The sequence below is a fragment of the Chiloscyllium punctatum genome, chromosome 34 (genome assembly GCF_047496795.1).
Source record: "Chiloscyllium punctatum isolate Juve2018m chromosome 34, sChiPun1.3, whole genome shotgun sequence".
NCBI classification, from domain to species: domain Eukaryota; kingdom Metazoa; phylum Chordata; class Chondrichthyes; order Orectolobiformes; family Hemiscylliidae; genus Chiloscyllium; species Chiloscyllium punctatum.
Genome location: NC_092772.1, coordinates 49235633 through 49256471, shown reverse-complemented (window position 1 = coordinate 49256471; position 20839 = coordinate 49235633). Strand labels below are relative to the sequence as shown.

The window sequence follows — 20839 nt, the reverse complement described above, 5'->3', positions numbered from 1 at the left end:
CGGTAATCTGGGGATGAAAGATGTGTCCATCCCTCTCTCTCTGCTTCTTGCTGTTTCACTCCCTCTCTCTTTTCCTTTTCCCCCTCTCTGTGTGTCTCTGGCTCATTCTCTCTTGCTCTCTCTCTCTTCTCTGTCACTGCTGCTCTCTCTCCCATTCTCACTCACTCCCTTTCCCTATCCCCTCTCTGTCTTGTATTCTTTCTCTCTCTCTCTCTCTCTCTCTCATGCTCCTCATCCCTCTTTACTCTTGTGCTCTCTCTCTTCTCTGTCACTGCTGCTCTCTCTCCCATTCTCACTCACTCCCTTTCCCTCTCCCCTCTCTATCTTGTATTCTTTCTCTCTCTCTCTGTCTCTCTCTGCCTGTCACTCTGTCTCTGTCTCTCTTTCTCACTGTCTCTCATTATCTCTCTTTTTTGTTTCTCTGTCTGTTTCTCTCTTTCTCTCTCTGTCTATATCTCTCTCTCAGTCACATTCTCTCTCTGTCCCTCTGTCTCTGTCACAGTCTCTCTCCGTTTCTCTCTCTGTGTCTGACTCTGTCTCTTTATCTCCCCCCCCTTTCCCATTCCCTCCATCACTATATCTCTCTCTTTGTGTCTCTCTGTTTCTCTCTCTGTCTGTGTTTCTCTGTCATTCTGTCTCTCTAACTGTCTGTCTCTGTCTCCCTCTCTTTCACTTTCCCTCTTGCTCTCCCTCCCCCTCTCTCTCTTTCCCACTCCCCCAATCTCTATCTCTCTCTTTCGCTCTGTTTTTCTCTCTACCTCTGTTTCTCTGTCACTCTGTCTCTGTTTGTCTATATTTATCTCTCTGTCTCTCTCTTTCACATTCCCCCCTCTCTCTCCCATTCCCTCCCTTTCTCTCTTTCCCATTCCCTCAATCTCTCTCTCCCTCTCTCTTTCTCTCTCTGTCTCTGTTTGTCTGTCACTCCGTCATACAGTCTGTCTGTCTGTATCTCTCTGTCTCTCTCTCTTTCACATTCCCCCCCTCTCTCTCCCATTCCCTCAATCTCTCTCCCTCTCTTTATCTCTCTCTCTTTCTGTTTCTCTGTCACTCTATCTCTCTCTGTCTGTCTGTCTCTGTCTCTCTCTCTTTCACTTTCCCTCTCTATCTCTCTCCCATTCCCTCAATCTCTCTCTCTCACTCTGGCTCTCTGTCACTCTGTCTCTCTCTGCCTGTCTCTCCCTCACTTTCACATTCCCTCTTTCCCTTTTCCATTCCCTCCCTCTGTCTGTCTCTCTCTCTCTCTTTCCCATTCCCTCCTTCCCTCTCTCTCACTCTATGTCACACTCGCTCAATCTTTCCCCCTCTCTCTTTCCCTTTCTCTCTCCATGTGGACATTCCCTGGGGAACTGCTCCCAAATGCTGGGATTTCTCGTACTAACCAGAGTCTTGTATCATTGACAGGGAGTGGCCAGCGGGAGTGTGCTGATCGGATGGGGAGAAATGGGGAAACAGAACCAAGGTGATTGGATGAGCTCCCAATGTTTAGCTGATCCATGGATATCAAGGGACCAAAGGCAATCGCATTCGTTAACATAGTGCTTCTCCTGACAGGTAAGGCATCCCGCCCTGGGGCTGGGAAAACAGGATGTTACCCCCTCAGTGGGGAGTCACAGACCATGGTGGCTCAGTGGTTAGCACTGCTGCCTCACAGCACCAGGCTCCCGGGTTCGATCCCACCCCTTGGGCGACTGATAATTGTGAAGCTTGGACATTCTCTCCTTGGAGAATGAGAGAACTGCGGAGATCGGAGTCTAGATTAGAGTGAGTGCTGGAAAAGCACAGCAGGTCAGGCAGCATCCGAGGAGCAGGAGAATCGACATTTCGGGCAAAAGCCCTTCATCAGGAATGTGGCTTGTTGGGGGGGGGGTTGCTGAGAGATAAGGGGGTTGGGGGTTGGGAGTGGGGAGGGGTAGGTAGCTGTGAGTGCAATAGGTGGAGGTAATGATGACAGGTCAGAGGGAAGGGCGGAACAGGAGAATGGACAGGTCAAGAGGGTGGTGCTGAATTGGGAGGTTGGACCGGGGATAAGGTGAGGGGAGGGGAAATCGACATTGATCGTGTGTGAGTGCAGGGTCCCAAAGAGGACGGTGTGAGGTGCCCTTCCTCCAGGCGTTGGGTGGAGGAGGTCCATGCCGACCCAGATATTCCAAACTAATCTACCCCATTTGACAGCACCCGGCCCATATCCCTCTATTCATGTCCCCATCCAGATGCCTCTTAAATGTTGTCATTGTACCAGCCTCCAGCACTTCCTTTGGCAGCTCATTCCATACACACACCACCCTCTTGTGTGAAAATATTGCCCCTTAGGTCTCTTTTATATCTTTCCCCTCTCACCCTAAACCTATGCCCTCTAGTTCTGGACTCCCCCACCCCCAGGGAAATGACCTTGTCTATTTATCCTATCCATGTCCCTCATGATTTTATAAACCTCTATAAGGTCACCCCTCAGCCTCCGACGCTCCAGGGAAAACAGCCCCAGCCTGTTCAGCCTCTCCCTGTAGCTCAAATCCTCTACCCCTGGGAACATCCTTGTAAATCTTTTCTGAACCCTTTCAAGTTTCACAGCATCCTTCCTGCAACAGGGAGACCAGAATTGCACACAATATTCCAAAAGTGGCTGAGTCAACATCCTGTACAGCTGCAACATGACCTCCCAACTTCTTCACTATCCTTTCTACCTGCGACTCCACTTTCAAGGAGCTATGAACCTGCACTCCAAGGTCTCTTTATTTAACCACACTCCACAGGACCTTACCATGAAGTGTATAAGTCCTGCTAAGATTTGCTTTCCCAAAATGCAGCACCTCGCATTTATCTGAATTAAACTCCATCTGCCACTCCTCAGCCCATTGGCCCATCTGGTCCAGATCCTGTTGTAATCTGAGGTAACCCTCTTCACCGTCCACTACACCTCCAATTTTGGTGTCATCTGCAAACTTACTAACTGTACCTCTTATGCTCACATCCAAATCATTTATGTAAATGACAAAAAGTAGAGGGCCCAGCACCGATCCTTGTGGCACTCCACTGGTCACAGGCCTCCAGTCTGAAAAACAACCCTCCACCCCCATCCTCTGTCTTCTACCTTTGAGCCAGTTCTGTATCCAAATGGCTAGTTCTCCCTGTATTCCATGAAATTTAACTTTGCTAGGGAATGTTTCATGTACAGAGGATTGGGTCAGGGGAGGGGGTTACGGAGTAAATGATAGGTGAGGATGGAGCCTAAAAAGAGAGAAGAGCAGTTAGACAGACAAAGAAGTGGAGAATCATCAGGCTGGGAGGGTGAATGGCTGTTAGTAGAAACAATAGAGAGTGAGTAATGGCAGACTGTGTGAAAACAAGGGCTGGTGGGTGGGGTAGGGGTAAGGAGATATCAGAGGGGCAGTGCTGACAAAGTGCCGCACTGTCGGAGGGTCAGTGCTGAGGGAGTGGGCACTGTCGGAGGGTCAGTGCTGAGGGAGTGGGCACTGTCGGAGGGTCAGTGCTGAGGGAGTGCCGCACTGTCGGAGGGTCAGTGCTGAGGGAGTGGGCACTGTCGGAGGGTCAGTGCTGAGGGAGTGGGCACTGTCGGAGGGTCACTGCTGAGGGAGTGCCGCACTGTCGGAGGGTCAGTGCTGAGGGAGTGCCACACTGTCAGAGGGTCAGTTTTGAGGGAGTATGTTTCCCTCCAGTGCCTCTCGGTGATATGTGTGTGTGTGTCCGTGTGTGTGTGTGTCCGTGTGTGTGTATATGTGTCTATCTCGCTGCTGTCTGGTTAGTTTGACCTGGATTTCCTGTCCCTCTCTTACCCTAGCGGCTGGCTGTGCTTTGAATGTCAATCTGAGAGAGGATGTGATTTATGGGATCAGTGGGCAGCCCATTCTCCTTGAGGCGAGCTATCACGTGGGGCCCTCGAACAGACTGCACAGCATCATCTGGAAAGTGGACAACGTGGGCGCTACCCGTATCCTCCAGTACATCGTTAGCAAGAACACAACCATCCCATCCAGCCCTTACCGCACCCGCATCCAATTTGACAGCGAGACCGGCTCCCTCCGCCTCTTCAACTTCACCCCGCTTGACCAGGGCACCTACCAGATCACAGTGACCGCTGACGATGGCGCTGAGGACAAAGCCTCCACTCTGGTGACCCTGTACGGTAAGTCTGTCCATGGGTATCTAGGGAGGTGGCCAACCATGACGAGTGGTGGCGTTGTGGTAGACAGAGCTACCCCCCCCACCCCCCGCCCCGGTGTTTGGGCTTCATGGTGTCAGCAGATCCAGCTGAATAGCTCGCTTGTGGCAAATCGTGCAGCGAGAGAGGTGGCCAACTGTGATGGCTGGGATTAATCATGTGTTCTGAACAGCGTTGACCAAGTATGATAAGTGGGATTAATCGTGCTGGCAGAGTTGTCTAACTATGATGAGTGTTGCTATTCATGTGAATGGAAGTTCCCCGACCCACCCCCCAAGGGGTTTGGGGTCAACGGTGTCACCAAATGTGGCCAAATATTTTGCTTGTGTTCGTTCATTCTGAAAGAGGTGGCCAACTGCAGTGAGATGGGGGAATGATGTAGAGACAGGTGGCCAACCATGGTTATTGGAGTTAATATTGTACATAACGGTGGTCAACCATTCTGATTGGAGTTCATGGTATAGAGAGAGAGGGGTGGCCAACTACAGTGATTGGAGTTAATGTTGTATACAGTGGTGTCCAACTATGTTGAGTGAGGTTTGTGGTATAGACTGAGACAGACAACTATGCTGAGTGCTGTCAATGGTGTGAATAGAGATGTCAACTCGTACAGATGAGGGCTCATGGTGTTGACAGATATGGCCAAATATGGTGAGTGGGATTAATGGTGTACAGAGAGATGGCCAACCATGATGGATGGGGTTAATAGTATGCAAACTGGAGGTCAACCGAGGTATATGAGAATAATGATGGAGACAGAAGTGGCCGACTCTGGTGATTGGGGTTTATGGTGTCTGAGAGGTGGCCAGCACTGCTGCCAGGGACCCCGGTTCGATTCCAACATTGGGCAATTGTGTGGAGTTTGCATATTCTCCCCGTGTCTGCGTGGGTTCCCTCCGGGTGCTCCAGTTTCCTCACACAGTCCAAAGATGTACAGGTTAGGGTGGATTGGCCATGGGAAATTGTCCCATAGTGTCCAGGGATGTGCAGGTTAGGTGCATTCATTAGGGGTAAGTGTAGGGGAATGGGTCTGGGTGGGATACTCTTCAGAGGGTCAGTGTGGACTGGTTGGGCCAAAGGGCCTGTTTCCATAATGTAGGGATTCTATTCTATTCTTAATAATGTACACAGAGGTGGCCAACTATGATGTCTGGGGTTATTGATGGAGGTGGCTAGATGTCACAGACAGAGGATAGCAGAGGATCTGGAATTGAAACCAGGTTTGAAAATCAGTGGTCGCTCATTGAAAACAAAGGTTATCTGATTTTGTTTTCAGTCACATGTCTTTGGAACCCGCTTCCTGAAAAGGTTTTGAAAGTGGAGTTCTTGAATATCTTTGGGGAGATAGTTTCTTGGCAAACCAAGAGGTGAAAGGTTATCAGTGGGAATGTGGATTTGAGATTATCGTCAGATCTTACAGGCTGACAGTACAGACTCAATGCCCTGAATGGCCTATTCCTGACATGTACACTTGTGTAAGTCAAAGGTGATCGAGTTAAAGGTGTGGTGGCCAACTATGATAATGGCTTAGATGGAGGTGAACAGAGATAGTGACAGGGTTTGATGGATGTATTGTCATTAATAGGATGTCCATGGATTTCCAAAAGCTGTGCCAGACGGCAAAATGTTGAAGTGAAGGGATGAGTAGCAACAGGGATACAAATCTGGCTGAGCATTTTGTAAAGGAATGTAACGAAAGGTTTATTACATTTTAGCTTGGGACGGCCGGTTTGCAGTACAGAGTGATGCCCAGAGTGCGGGCTCAAATCCTGCATTCACTGAGATTACCATAAAGAGTTCATTGCCTGGAACTGAGTACTCAAACATTTTTACCGGGCGCTCATAATATCCCGACAGTGTGGAAACAGGCTATTCAGCCAATTGAGTCCACAGCAAAGAGCATATATCCAGATGCAGTCCCGTCCCTGTAACGCTGCACTGCCCACGGCCAATCCACCCTAACCTGCACATCCCTGGACACTATGGGACAATTTCCCATGGTCACTCCACCCTAACCTGCACATCCCTGGACACTATGGGACAATTCCCCATGGTCAATCCACCCTAACCTGCACATCCCTGGGCACTATGGGACAATTTCCCATGGTCAATCCACCCTAACCTGCACATCCCTGAGCACTATGGGGTAATTTCCCATGGCCAATCCACCCTAAACTGCACATCCCTGGGCACTATGGGACAATTTCCCATGGCCAATCCACCTGAACCTACACATCCCTGGACACTATGGGACAATTTAGCACGGCCAATCCACCCTAACCTGCACATCCCTGGGCACTTTGGGACAATTTCCCATGGCCAATCCACCCTAACCTGCACATCCCTAGGCACTATGGGACAATTTCCCATGGTCAATCCATCCTTACCTGCAAATCCCTCGACACTATGGGACAATTTCCCGTGGCCAATCCACCTTAACCTGCACATCCCTGGGCACTATGGGACAATTTGGCACAGCCAATCCACCCTAACCTGCACATCCCTGCGCACTATGGGACAATTTCCCATGGCCAATCCACCCTAACCTGCGCATCCCTGGGCACTATGGGACAATTTCCCATGGTCAATCTACCCTAACCTGCACATCCCTGGACACTATGGGACAATTTCCCATGGCCAATCCACCCTAACCTGCACATCCCTGGGCACTACGGGACAACTTCCCATGGCCAATTCACCCTAGCCTGCACATCCCTGTGCACTATGGGACAATTTCCCATGGCCAATCCACCCTAACCTGCACATCCCTGTGCACTATGGGACAATTTCCCATGGCCAATCCACCCTAACCTGCACATCCCTGGACACTATGGGACAATTTCCCATGACCAATCCACCCTAACCTGCACATCCCTGGGCACTGTGGGACAATTTCCCATGGCCAATCCACCCTAACCTTGGGACAACGTGACACTCACCTTATCGAGTCAACTGAGGTCACATGTCCTGGCTGCAGATTTAACTGAGGTAAGGGGTTAAAGCAGCTTGACCAAACTTCCCAGCATGCTTTGCTGTAGCTCTTAACCCACCTGGTCACCATTTCCTCTGCTGGCCACCTGACCCACAATCTCCCCTTCTCAACCTCTCCCCCTGTCCTGAAGGATGGTGAACCTCAGTTTAAATCATGGCTAGTCCCCTCTCTCGAACGAGAGAGCAGCCTGTTGGTCTGGCTCATCCAAGGCCCTAAAGGAGCCTTCCACATCCATCAAGGTTTCACCTGCACATCCACTAATATCATTTATTGTATCCGTTGCTCCCGATGTGGTCTCCTCTACATTGGGGAGACTGGGCGCCTCCTAGCAGAGCGCTTTAGGGAACATCTCCGGAACACCCGCACCAATCAACCACACCACCCCGTGGCCCAACATTTCAACTCCCCCTCCCACTCTGTCGAGGACATGGAGGTCCTGGGCCTCCTTCACCGCCGCTCCCTCACCACCAGACGCCTGGAGGAAGAACGCCTCATCTTCCGCCTCGGAACACTTCAACCCCAGGGCATCAATGTGGACTTCAACAGTTTCCTCATTTCCCCTTCCCCCACCTCACCCTAGTTTCAAACTTCCAGCTCAGCCCCGTCCCCATGACCTGTCCTACCTGCCTGTCTTCTTTTCCACCTATCCACTCCCACCCTCCCCTCTGACCTATCACCTTCACCCCACCTCCATCCACCTATTGAACTCTCAGCTCCCTGCTCCCACCCCATCCCCATCCCCCTCCCATTTATCTCTCCACCCCCCGAGGCTGTCAGCATCATTCCCGATGAAGGGCTTTTGCCTGAAATGTCGATTTTCCTGCCCCACGGATGCTGCCTGTCCTGTTAGCATACAAACTGTCATGTCACGTTCCCTATTGTTAGCCACGGGCAGTCTCCATTAACAGTTCCCAGCCGGATCATTATCCACCCCTTTGTCTGTCCAACTGCTCTTCTCTCTCTTTAGGGACTATCCCCACCTATCATTCATTCCTGACCTCTGACATTCAGTTCAGAGAAGGAGCGCTGTATTTTGGTAGCAACAGCGGGGAGCGATAATCCAAACCAGATGGTAAAACTGAAAAGGAGTGCACGATGTATGTGTGCGGTCAGTCATTCCAATTGGCAGGACGGACGCAGAGAGAGAGCGGTAAATAAAGCAGACAGTGTCTTCGGTTTATTGTTGAGGCACGGAGTACAAGAACCAGGAAGGTGATGTTGAGCCAGTTGGGTGGCACGGTGGCTCAGTGGTTAGCACTGCTACCTCACAGCAGCAGGGATCCAGGTTTGATTCCAACCTCGGGTGAAGGTCTGTGTGGAGTTTGCACATTCTCCCTGTGTCTGCGTGGGTTTCCTCCAGGTGCTCTGGTTTCCTCCCACAGTCCAAAGATGTGCAGGTTCGGGTGGATTGGCCATGGGGAATTGTCCCATAGTGTCCAGGGATGTGCAGGTTAGGGTGGATTGGCCATGGGAAATTGTCCCATCGTGCCCAGGGATGTGCAGGTTAGGGTGGATTGGCCATGGGAAATTGTCCCATAGTGTCCAGGGATGTGCAGGTTAGGGTGGATTGGCCATGGGGAATTGTCCCATAGTGTCCAGGGATGTGCAGGTTAGGGTGGATTGGCCATGGGGAATTGTCCCATAGTGTCCAGGGATGTGCAGGTTAGGGTGGATTGGCCATGGGGAATTGTCCCATAGTGTCCAGGGATGTGCAGGTTAGGGTGGATTGGCCATGGGAAATTGTCCCATAGTGCCCAGGGATGTGCAGGTTAGGGTGGATTGGCCATGGGGAATTGTCCCATAGTGTCCAGGGATGTGCAGGTTAGGGTGGATTGGCCATGGGGAATTGTCCCATAGTGTCCAGGGATGTGCAGGTTAGGGTGGATTGGCCATGGGGAATTGTCCCATAGTGCCCAGGGATGTGCAGGTTAGGGTGGATTGGCCATGGGAAATTGTCCTGTTGTGTTAGGTGCGATAGTCAGGGAGTAAATATAGGGGAATGGCTCTGTGGGTCGGTGTGGACTTGTTGGGCCGAAGGGCCTGTTTCCATACTCTAGGGAATCTAATCTCATCTATGTACAAGACACTCGTTAGTCTTCAGTTGGAGTATTGTCCACTCCTCAGTTTAAGAAGGACGTGTGTACGCCATGGAGAGAGAGAGTGCAGATCCGAGTTGCAGGAATGGACACTGAGATGAGAAGCTTCAGTGATGAGGGTAGGTGGGAGAAACTGGAGACGTTGCCTTTGGAGAGGGAAAGGTAATGCCGTCGAAGAGATTTGAGAAAACGTTCCCCAGTCATGTGTCGTCACTGTCCCTGCCCATCAAAGGGTGCAAGATGCAGGGCTCCAGACCGTAAGGTGATGCACACAGGAGGTAAATACAATGTGAGAGCTAGAAAGACTTTCAGAGCCTGGAACACAGACAGATTCGATTGAGGTGCTCAATAATTAATTAGGAGCTTGCAAACGAGTAGAACAACAAGGGAAAAGGATATTATTAAACTGGAGAGGGCTCCGGAGAGATTTCCCAGGACGTTGCCAGGAATGAGAGGGTTTGAGTTATACAGAAAGGCTGGATAGGCTGGGGCTGTTTTCCCCGGAGCGTAGGAGGCTGAGGGGGTGACCTTGTAGAGGTTTATAAATCATGAGAGGGATAAATGAAGTGAATAGCCGCTGTCTTTTCCCCTGGGGTGGGGGATTTCAAAATGAGGCAGCATATTTCTTAAGGTGAGAGGAGAGGGATTTAAGAAGGGCATGAGGGGCAACTGTTTTCCCCAGAGGGTGGTCTGTGTGTGGAATGACCTTCCTGAGGAAGTGGGGGAGGGGGGGGGGGGGTGGGGACAGTTACAACATTTAAAAGGGATTTGGATAAGGACATGGACAGGAAAGGGTTGGAGGGAGATGGGACAGGAGCAGGCGGGGGGGGGGGGGCGAGTTTAGTTTGGGGATTAGGGTCAGCATGGATTGGATGGGCTGAAGGGTCTGTTTCCATGCTGTAGGACTTTGTGACGCTCATATGTCATAACACAATGGGACAACTCGGTACGTGGGTTCAACAGAAGTGATCAGGGTTTCGAAATGAGGTTGAGGTATCTGAATAGGACAAGGTGAAAGGAATCAATAATGAGGAGATAGTAAGCACTGGTGATTAGGGGTAATGGTGTTGGAAAACTCTCAGCGCCAGAGACCCGGGTTCAATTCCCGCCTCAGGCGACTGACTGCGTGGAGTTTGCACGTTCTCCCCGTGTCTGCGTGGGTTTCCTCCGGGTGCTCCGGTTTCCTCCCACAGTCCAAAGATGTGCAGGGTCAGGTGAATTGGCCATGCTAAGTTGCCCGTAGTGTTAGGTAAGGGGCAAATGTAGGGGAATGGGTGGGTTGCTCTTCGGCGGGTCGGTGTGGACTTGTTGGGCCGAAGGGCCTGTTTCCACACTGTAATCTATTCTAATCTAATCTTAATGATGGTGAAGATTGTGACAGGCATATGATGACTGGCTACCATGGAGTTGAGAGAGAGGTGGCCAGTGATGGTCCTTGGGATGTGTGGGAGTGGAGAGAGATGATCCAGGTGAATTGGCCATGCTAAATTGCTCATAGTGTTAGATGCATTAGTCGGGGATAACTGTAGGTTAGGGGAATGGGTCTGGGTGGGACTTGTTGGGCCACAGGGCCTGTGTTTATACTGTAGGGAACCTAATCTAATCTAATCCAAAACTCTGGTCGGTGTAATTTTTGGTGTTAATACAGGAAAGCACCTACAGTTTTTATGGTTATCTAACCCTGTGCTGTCCCTGTCCCTGGGGGTGTTTGATGGGGGGACAGTGTAGAGGGAGCTTTACTCTGTATCGAACCCTGTGCTGTCCCTGTCCCTGGGAGTGTTTGATAGGGGACAGTGTAGAGTGAGCTTTACTCTGTATCTAACCCCATGCTGTCCCTGTCCCTGGGAGTGTTTGATGGGGGAGACAGTGTAGAGGAAACTTTATTCTGTATCTAACCCCGTGCTGTCCCTGTCCCTGGGAGTATTTGATGGGGGACAGTGTAGAGGGAGCTTTACTCTGTATCTTACCCCATGCTGTCTCTGTTCCTTGGAGTATTTGATGGGGGGACAGTGTAGAGGGAGCTTTACTCTGTATCTACCTCCGTGCTGTCCCTGTCCCTGGGAGTGTTTGATGGGGCGACAGTGTAGAGGAAGTTTTACTCTGTATCTAACCCTGTGCTGTCCCTGTCCTGCGAGTGATTGATGGGGGGACAGTGTAGAGAGAGCTTTACTCCATCTTAGCCTGTCCAATTGTAACGTTTCAGTCCTTTCTGTTCCCAGAGCGCATTGCAGGGGTCACGGTCACCATGACCCCCAACGTTACCAACGCCATGCGGAACATAACTCTCAGTTGCTCTGCGGAAGGTGGCACACAACCGGAATTCTCCTGGACTAAGGACAGGAAGAACATCACGGAGACGGAGAGAGTGTCCATTGGGAATTCTGGACAGACTCTTGAGCTGTACATGCTCGGTGCAGAGGACTGTGGGATCTACACCTGCCTGGTCACCAATCAACTGAACAGCCAGACGCAAAGTCTGAGCCTATTAGGTGGCGTTGCGTTGCTACCTTAATGTCATTTATCAAACTTTGCGCGCTCTGTTTGGGTGTTGCCTCCTGTTAGCTCCGATCCTACAAGTGGACAGCACTTTACTAAACAATCACGTGTACGCTACAATTTCAGATCCAACCAGAAAGAGCTACAGCAACTCTGGGCTTTTGTGTTCAGTTCAGAAGCTCGAGACGGTTACGGGTATAGTTTTGCGATTCGAATGCAGGGAGAGGAAGTCGGAGCAGGGTTAGGGAAAGGCTAAGGCAGATTGGAGATTGCAAGTCGCGGTGTGTAAAAGGTAACAGGAGAGTGAATAACTACGAGAGAGTGCAAGGTACAGATCGAGAGAAGGTTTCAGTGGCAGGGCAAGGATGAAATCAAACTGAAAGCAAGGTTTTCAGGATGGAATACTGCGGGTTTATTAGAGGGGCACTGGGAGAATGGACAAAATAGTGGGTATGAAGTCAGTGAGACATCTTTTCAATTCACTCAAGGGGCTGATGGCATCACTGCTGGGTCAACATTTATCACCCCCCCCCTTGTCCCTAGTTGCCCCCCCCTTTGGGAAGGTGGGGGTGAGCTGCCTTCTTGACCCGCTGCAGTCCATGTGCTGTAGGGTAGATCCACAATGTCCCTGAGGGAGGGAATCCCAAGATTCTGACCCAGGAAGGAACGGCCGATACATTTCCAAGTCGGGAGGGTGAGGGGCTCGGAGGGGAAGTTGCAGGGGGGTGGTGTTCCCATGTACTTTGTCATAGAGTCAAAGAGTCTTAGAGTCTTCGGTCCAACCCATCCATGCCGACCAGATATCTTAACCCAATCTCGTCCCATTTGCCAGCACTTGGCCCATATTCATATTCCTCCAAACCCTTCCTGTTCATGTCCTCATCCAGATGCCTTTTAAATGTTGCAATTGAACCAGCCTCCACCACTTCCTCTGGCAGCTCATTCCATACACGTACCCCCCTCTGGGTGAAAACGTTGCCCCTGGCAACATCCATGTACATCTTTTCTGAACCCTTTCAAGTTTCATAACATCCTTCCTGTAGCAGGGAGACCAGAATAGAACGCAATATTCCAAACGTGGCCTAACCAATTTCCGCAACATGACCTCCCAACTTCTGTACTCAATACCCTGACCAGTAAAGGAAAGCATACCAAACGCTGCCTTCACTATCCTATCGACCTGCGACTCCACTTTCAAGGAACTATGAACCTGCATTCCAAGGTCTCGTTGCTCAGCAACACGCCCTAGGATCTTACCATTAGGTTCTGGCGCGATGTGAATGTAACTTGCCACTTATCAGACCTATCTTCAGACCTCAACTGCACGTTGCCCTTAATTGTGATCTATTTTGATCACCTTGCTGGTTGAGGAGATATCTGTTCTACTTTGTAAATATTGATTGACTTAACCTCCATTGCTGTCTTCCGAAGGGACCGGTACCACATCCTTTTGATGAACGCTCTCCCCCTGCCCGATTTAAATGGGGGTAATCTTCCTTTTTTTTAAAGTGTGTCATCTTGTCCCCTCGAGATCCTAAACCCCCTCGCGTTTTTTGGCTATGTGTCCAGCCTGTCCAACCTTTCCTGGCAAGATAGCCTGCAACTCCGATCAGATCCCAGGAATCTGTCGAGCCAGTATTTGCCGAAGTGCTTTCCAATGCGGTTGGATGTTGGGATGATGAAATGTTTGCAGAGAGTCGCAGGAATGGGTATCAAACCCTCCCTGGACGGCAGCATCGAGGCAGATCGATTCTAATGTCCATGCGGCTCCTTTGCTGCACCTTTCAGACTGGAGATGGGTGTGTGTGTGTGAGTGTGTGTATGAGTGAGAGAGAGAGTGTGTGGGTGTGAGTGTGTGTGTGCCTGTGTCTGTGTGTGTGGGTGTGGGTGTGTGTATTTGTGTGTGTGTGTGTGTCTGTGTGTGTGTGTGGGTGTGGGTGTGTGTATTTGTGTGTGTGTGTGTGTGTGTGTGTGTGGGTGTGGGTGTGTGTATTTGTGTGTGTGTGTGTGTGGGTGTGGGTGTGTGTATTTGTGTGTGTGTGTGTGTGTGTGTGTCTGATTGTGTGTGTGTGAGGGGGTGTATTTGTGTGTGTGTGTATTTGTGTGTGAGTGTGTCTGTGTGTGAGTGTGTGTGTGTGTCTGTGTGTGTGTAGGTGTGTCTGTGTGTGGGTGGGTGTGTGTGTCTGTGTGTGTGTTTGTGTGTGAGTGTGTGAATGTGAGTGTGTGTGTCTGTGTGAGTGTGTGTGTGAGTGCGTGTGTGAGTGTGTGTCAGTGTGTGTGTGTCTGTGTGTGAGTGTGTGTGTGTCTATGTGTGTCTGTGTGTGTGAGTGTGTGTGAATGTGTATGTGAGTGTGTGTGTGAGGGTGTGAGTGTGAGTGTGTGTGTGCCAGTGTGTGTGTGAGTGTGTCTGTGTGTGTGTGTGTGTCTGTGTGTGTCTGTGTATGTGTGTGTGTCTGTGTGGGTGTCTGTGTATGTGAGTGTGTGAGAGCATGTGTGTGTGAGTGTGTGTGTGTGTGTTTGTGTCTGTGTGTGGGAGAGAGTGTGTGTGAGTCTGTGGGTTTGTGAGTGTGAGTGTGTGTCTGTGTCTGTGTCTGTTTGTGTGTGAGTGTGTGTTTGTGTGTGTGAATGTGTGTGTGTGCGTGTATGTATGTGTGTGTGAGTCCGTGTGTGTATGTGTATCTGTGTGTGTGAGTCTGTTTGTGTAAGTGTGTCTGTGAGAGTGTGCGTGAGTGTGTGTGTCTGTGTCAGTGTGTGTGAGTGTGTGTGTCTGTGTGTGTATGTGAGTTTGTGTGTGTGAGTGTCTGTGAGTGTCTGTGTGAGTGTGTGTGTGTGTCTGTGTGTGAATGTGTGTGTTGTGTGAGAGTGTGTGTGTGTGTCTGTGTGTGTGTGAATGTGTGAGTGTGTGTGTGTGTGTGAATGTGTGAGTGTGTGTGTGTCTGAGTGTGTGAGTGTGTGTGTGAATGTGTGAGAGTGTGTGTGTGTGTATGTGTGAGTGTGTGAGTGTGAGCCTGTGTCTTGCCTGTGAATACTGTAATGCCCTTACCTACACTGAATTGTTCCCCTCTCCAGCATCTCCAAGCTTCCCGCAGTGCAGTACAGACTGGGCTCTGCCGAGGAGACATCATTACCTGCTCATCATCATAACCGTGGCCTCTGGCATCGTCCTGATGAGCTTGTTGATATATTCCACACAGGGTGAGTGAGCACCTATCCACTCGGTCGTTCCACAATGTTGACTGAATGGTGGTACGAAGGAGTCCGTGTATCTGAAAGGAGCGTTATGTCGGTGACTTCATGGTGAAGTGTAATCCCCTTCTCTCTCCCGTACTCTCTTGCAGTTGGTAAAATCGCTCTCCAGAGAACCAGGTCAAAGTAAGCAACCAGCGAGGGGCCGAATGTTTGAGTCCAGCACATCATCGCAAGCAATGCTGCACCTCCCTCAAATATTTGCCACCCCGGTTTGAAAAATGTCACTGACCAGGATAGGATCCCTGACCATCTTTTGAACCACCCAGACTCATCTGTTCAACTGTTTCCTTTGTGAACATTATCACCAACAAGGCAGCATGGTGAAGCCGTGAGAGAGCTACCTATCTCTGACCGCGGTTGAAAGTTAAGGATCGTCATGTCTCAGGCAAGGGGGAGACCCTTCATGGATTGGTCAGCCAGAGCAGGAACTGAACCCACGGTGCGGCGGCTATCACAATGCTTGAACAATCTGGCCCACCCAGCGTGCTGAGCGAACTGACCCTGACTGATGCTGCAATCCTTAACCTCCCACACTGTGCTTCAATTTTAAACTCAAGCCCTTCACTGGTTCCTTCAAATAATTCATTCGGGGGATGTGGGTGTGGCTGGTTAGACCCAGCATTTATTGCCGATCCCTGATTGTCCAGGTGGGGGCAGTTCAGAGTCAACCACATCACTGTCGGTCTGGAGTCACGTGTTGGCCCAGACCAGGTAGGGCTGGCAGTTTCCTCCCCTTTAGGACATTAGTGAACCAGATGGGATTTACCGACAATGGATTCACGATCATCATTCACTTCTTAATTCCAGACATTTATTGAGTTTAATATGTTACTGTAGCAGAATTTGAACCCAGCCCCCCCACCCCCCAGCGTTACCTGGGTCTCAGGATTAACAGTCCAACCATAATACCACTGGCCATCGCCTCTCCTCATCCATCCCCAACTGATGCTGCATCCCTTGCGTTCCTGGACATCTCCTTCTTTGCCCCCCCTTTCCACAACCGCACTGATACCTCTTCCTGTCCGGAAAACTGTCGAATTCACAAACCCAGCGGTCTCTCCAAGTGGAGGATAACAGCGCCATCTCTCCCTCGGCATTCCAGCCCAGCACCTCCTCCAGAAGCACGGGCAGGAATGCTCCGGTCAGGATCGACGTGCTCGGAACCGAAGATGGAGACGTTGACTCCTGCTGTGACAACGGGGACAGAGTGTCCCCCCCCCCTGCCCACAGTGCACCAAATTCCGGATGAACTGCGGAGAATTTATTCATCCTTCCCAAGCATAGTGAAGCGGAGCGGGCACTTGGCGACGGATTTTGGGAAGGGGAGCTGGCCGAGGAGAGCCGGAGAGTTACCCCAATCGGGAATTCGACAGCCTGCGGTGAGAGGGAGGGCTGACGAGAGAGAGAGAGGGTGGGGACAGGGGGTTTTGGCATGGGGATGGACAGCACTTACTGAATAATCCCAAGAGCACTCTTTGCTACAATAACCCCCGATTCGGGCCAAATGCCGGTGATCCCAAGAGATACCGCAGACTGGGCTGGCCAGCAGGCAAACTGACTCAGATTGGCACTGCGGGTGAATGTCAGTTCTACCAGGTATACAGAGGTGTCATATGCCTACGCTTTGCAATAGCCCAGAACGAGAGCAGCTGTTGGTTGTTTGAAGGAGTGGGCAGGACTTGTAGAATTATCCTGCCCGTGCCGATGGAGACTGTAACCAACAATAAATCAGAAAGCCCATAACATGCCTCATCGCTGGAAGCATACTATATTTACAAGGACGGACTCTTTCACATCAATTCAAATGAATGTACTGAATTCCTGCAGTGTTTTCAAAAATAAGTGGGCACTTTTGGGAGGTGGGGCAGAGTGTATTGTTACCCTCAAGACAAGATTGTAGCCTAGCCACCAGAAACCAGTCTGTGTAAATTAGCCAGTGCTGAGAAATTGGGCACCCTTACGTTTGTCCTGAAGGTTTACGAAAGGTGGGAAATGGGCAAACAGAGGGTGCGTTTCCATCACATCGATAAAGTTTCCATCACATACAGACAGGGGGGTTACGAAGGGGTTTCGCACACTCCCCTTCATTGCTCAGCCCTTTGAGTGTAGGAGTTGGGAAGGTCATGTTGAGGTTGTACAGGACATTGGTGAGGCCCCTTCTGGAATACTGTGTCCAGTTCTGGTCACCCTGTTACAGGAAGGATATTATTAAACTGGAGAGGGTTCCGGAGAGATTTCCCAGGATGTTGCCGGGAATGGGAGGGTTGGAGTTATAACAAAAGGCTGGATAGGCTGGGAGTTTTTTCCCCGGAGCGTAGGAGGCTGAGGGGTGACCTTATAGAGGTTTATAAAACCATGAGGGGGACAGAGAGGGTGAATGGTGGGGGTCTATTCCCCCCAGGGTGGGGGGGGGATTGGAAGACCAGGGGGGCACATGTATAAGGGGAGAGGAGAGAGATTTAAAAAGACACGAGGGGCAACTGTTTTCCCCAGAGGGTGGTCCGTGTGTGGAATGACCTTCCTGAGGAAGTGGGGGGGGGGGGGGGGGGGGGGGACAGTTACAACATTTAAAAGGGATTTGGATAAGGACATGGACAGGAAAGGGTTGGAGGGAGATGGGGCCAGGAGTAGGCACGGGGGACTGGGTTAGTTTGGGGGTTAGGGTCAGCACGGACTGGATGGGCCGAAGGGTCTGTGTCTGTGCTGTAGGACTTTATGACTCTCGGTACTTTGATTTAAAAGACACTTGGATGGGTACCTGGACAGGGAAGGGTTTTGAGGGATAGGGGCCAAACACAGCCGAATTGGATTAGTTCCCGTTTGGGAAAACTGGTCGGTGTGGATGAGTTGGGCCGAAGGGTCTGTGCCCGTGCTGTGTGACTCTGTGTCGCACCGGCAACGCCAAAGTGTTTCAGGCTGTGGGCCTGGTGTAGGTTAAGAACTGTTGGGGGTTTATTTCTGACTGACGATGGACCAAGGTCCTCGTTTTGGGAATGTGAGGTATAACGTGCGAGGTCTCTGGGTCTATAATAAATGGAGTATAAAACGATGAGGGGGTGGGATGGGATTGAAGCTTACAGAATACCGTACAGCCTGGACAGAGTGGATGTTGGGAAGATGTTTCCATTGGTCGGAGAGACTAGGACCCGAGGGCACAGCCTCAGAGTAAAGGGAAGACCCTTTAGAACAGAGATAAGGAGAGACTCCTTCAGCCAGAGAGTGGGGAATGTGTGGAATTCACACCCAGGTGGGGGCCAGGTCACTGAGTATATTTAACACGGAGATAGATAGGCACTTGATTATCAAGTGAATCAACGGTTAATGGGGAGAAGATGGGAGAATGAAGTTGAGAAACTTATCGGCCATGATAGAATTGTGGAGCAGACTCAATGGGCCGAATGGCCTAATTTCTGCTCCTGTGCTCTGATGGTCTTCTCTGCTGCAGCCCATGTGTCTGAAAGGAGCGTCATGACCCCTGCCACAACCTTCCCCTCCCCCCCCCCCCCCCCCATCGCACCCTTCATGAGTTAGGGAGGTTGCGTCACTGCTGACTGAGTCAGAAGGCAATGCAGGGACTTGACAGCACAGACACGCTCTGAGTCAGGGATGGGCCCACGGGGGTTGCGAAAGACCGTGGGGATAGAGCTGGAGGCGATTCATGGGAACGCCCTCCGCCCTGCGCCTTCAAAGGGAGAGACAGACAGTATGGAGACAAGCAAGGCAAGATCCCACAATAGGGAATCTGATAACTGGCCCAGAGCTTCAAACCGGACCATTGGAAAGTGAATATTATCCATAGGACCACAGAGACTAATCTCCTCTTCGAGATAGTGGCCAGGGCATCATTTACACTCATCCTCAGCACTGACCCTCCGACAGTGCGGCACTCCCTCAGCACTAACCCTCCGACAACGTCCACTCCCTCAGCACTGAACCTCCGACAGTGCGGCACTCCCTCAGCACTGACCCTCCGACAGTGCGGCACTCCCTCAGCACTGACCCTCCGACAGTGCCCACTCCCTCAGCACTGACCCTCCGACAGTGCGGCACTCCCTCAGCACTGACCCTCCGACAGTGCCCGCTCCCTCAGCACTGATCCTCCGACAGTGCGGCACTCCCTCAGCACTGACCCTCCGACAACGTCCACTCCCTCAGCACTGACCGTCCGACAGTGCGGCACTCCCTCAGCACTGACCCTCCGACAGTGCGGCACTCCCTCAGCACTGACCATCCGACAGTGCGGCACTCCCTCAGCACTGACCCTCCGACAACGTCCACTCCCTCAGCACTGACCGTCCGACAGTGCGGCACTCCCTCAGCACTGACCCTCTGACAACGTCCACTCCCTCAGCACTGACCCTCCGACAACGTCCACTCCCTCAGCACTGACCGTCTGACAGTGCGGCACTCCCTCAGCACTGACCCTCCGACAGTGCGGCACTTCCTCAGCACTGACCCTCCGACAACGTCCACTCCCTCAGCACTGAACCTCCGACAGTGCGGCACTCCCTCAGCACTGACCCTCCGACAGTGCGGCACTCCCTCAGCACTGACCCTCCGACAGTGCGGCACTCCCTCAGCACTGACCGTCCGACAGTGCGGCACTCCCTCAGCACTGACCCTCTGACAGTGCCCACTCCCTCAGCACTGACCCTCTGACAGTGCGGCACTCCCTCAGCACTGACCCTCCGACAGTGCGGCACTCCCTCAGCACTGACCCTCCGACAGTGCCCACTCCCTCAGCACTGACCCTCCGACAGTGCCCACTCCCTCAGCACTGACCCTCCGACAGTGCGGCACTCCCTCAGCACTGACCCTCCGACAGTGCCCACTCCCTCAGCACTGACCCTCCGACAGTGCGGCACTCCTTCAGCACTGACCCTCCGACAGTGCTACACTGACAGTATGGAGACAAACAGGTCCCCTTCCTGTTTGCTCCTGAAATCCCGCTGTTAGGTCCAGGCGCTCAGCACATTTGCCCTCCCTCAAGTACCCCCATCAGCCCACTGGTGAGTCTGCTCGGTGCTGCAACGAAATCCAGGCTGCCCTGATACACCACCATTCGGCCTACGCTCCGTCCCCTCACTGACAAACAACCCACCTCAACCCAACCTCCACATCCCTGACCTTCCTGAGGAAGTGGGAGGGGGTGTGGGGACAGTTCCAACGTTGAAAAACCATTTGGATAAGGGCATGGAGAGGAAAGGTTTGGACGGAGATGGGCAGGTGGGACGAGTTTAGTTTGGGATTATGGTCAGCACGGACTGGGTGGGCCAAAGGGTCTGTTTCTGTGCTGTTGGACCCTCGGTGCGTAGATGTAAAAGACATTTGGATGGGTACATGGACAGGGAAGGGTTTTGAGGGGTACGGACCAAACACAGCCGAATAGGATTAGCTCCATTTGGGAGACATTAACCACTGGGTGAAAACATCCCACTGTCCTCTGGCCCTACCTCCCACCTTCAATGCGATTGCACCCCTCCCCCCAATCCTGAGTCTTCCACACAAAGGGAAGCAACTGCTCCACATCTCCCCTCCCTCCCAAAAGTGTGGAGGTACCAGTGTCAGACAGGGGTGGACGCAGTTAGAAATCTGAACATGGGGTAGCGCTCCGAGAGTTGAAGGTCTCAAACAGACCTGACGGACAATAACCTGGAATCCAGTGGATTCAGACACAGCAACACCCCTTTCCCCCACCCCTCATAACAATCTCCCCCCCCCCCCCCCAACCCCCGCGAGGGTCTCATCAGCTTCCATCAGCTCACCCTTCATCCTTCAAAGCCCCAACGCGTACGGGCGCCCAACCCCTCCCTCGTGAGGCATGTCCCT

At 51.7% G+C, this 20839-nt stretch overlaps 1 protein-coding gene across 5 annotated transcripts in view; it reads left to right on the top strand.

Moving 5' to 3' along the window:
* Positions 1-17559, top strand: part of LOC140458824 (hepatic and glial cell adhesion molecule-like) — a 62253-nt gene extending 44694 nt beyond the window's left edge. For all 5 annotated transcript variants that reach the window (XM_072553479.1, XM_072553482.1, XM_072553481.1 and 2 more), the window contains exons 2-6: positions 1402-1551; positions 3797-4141; positions 11485-11754; positions 14831-14956; positions 15100-17559. In XM_072553479.1, the coding sequence (XP_072409580.1) occupies positions 1494-1551; positions 3797-4141; positions 11485-11754; positions 14831-14956; positions 15100-15137 (837 nt within the window). In that variant the 5' untranslated portion in view covers positions 1402-1493 and the 3' untranslated portion in view covers positions 15138-17559. The remainder of the gene's footprint in view (positions 1-1401; positions 1552-3796; positions 4142-11484; positions 11755-14830; positions 14957-15099) is intronic.
* Positions 17560-20839: the final 3280 nt, after the last annotated feature.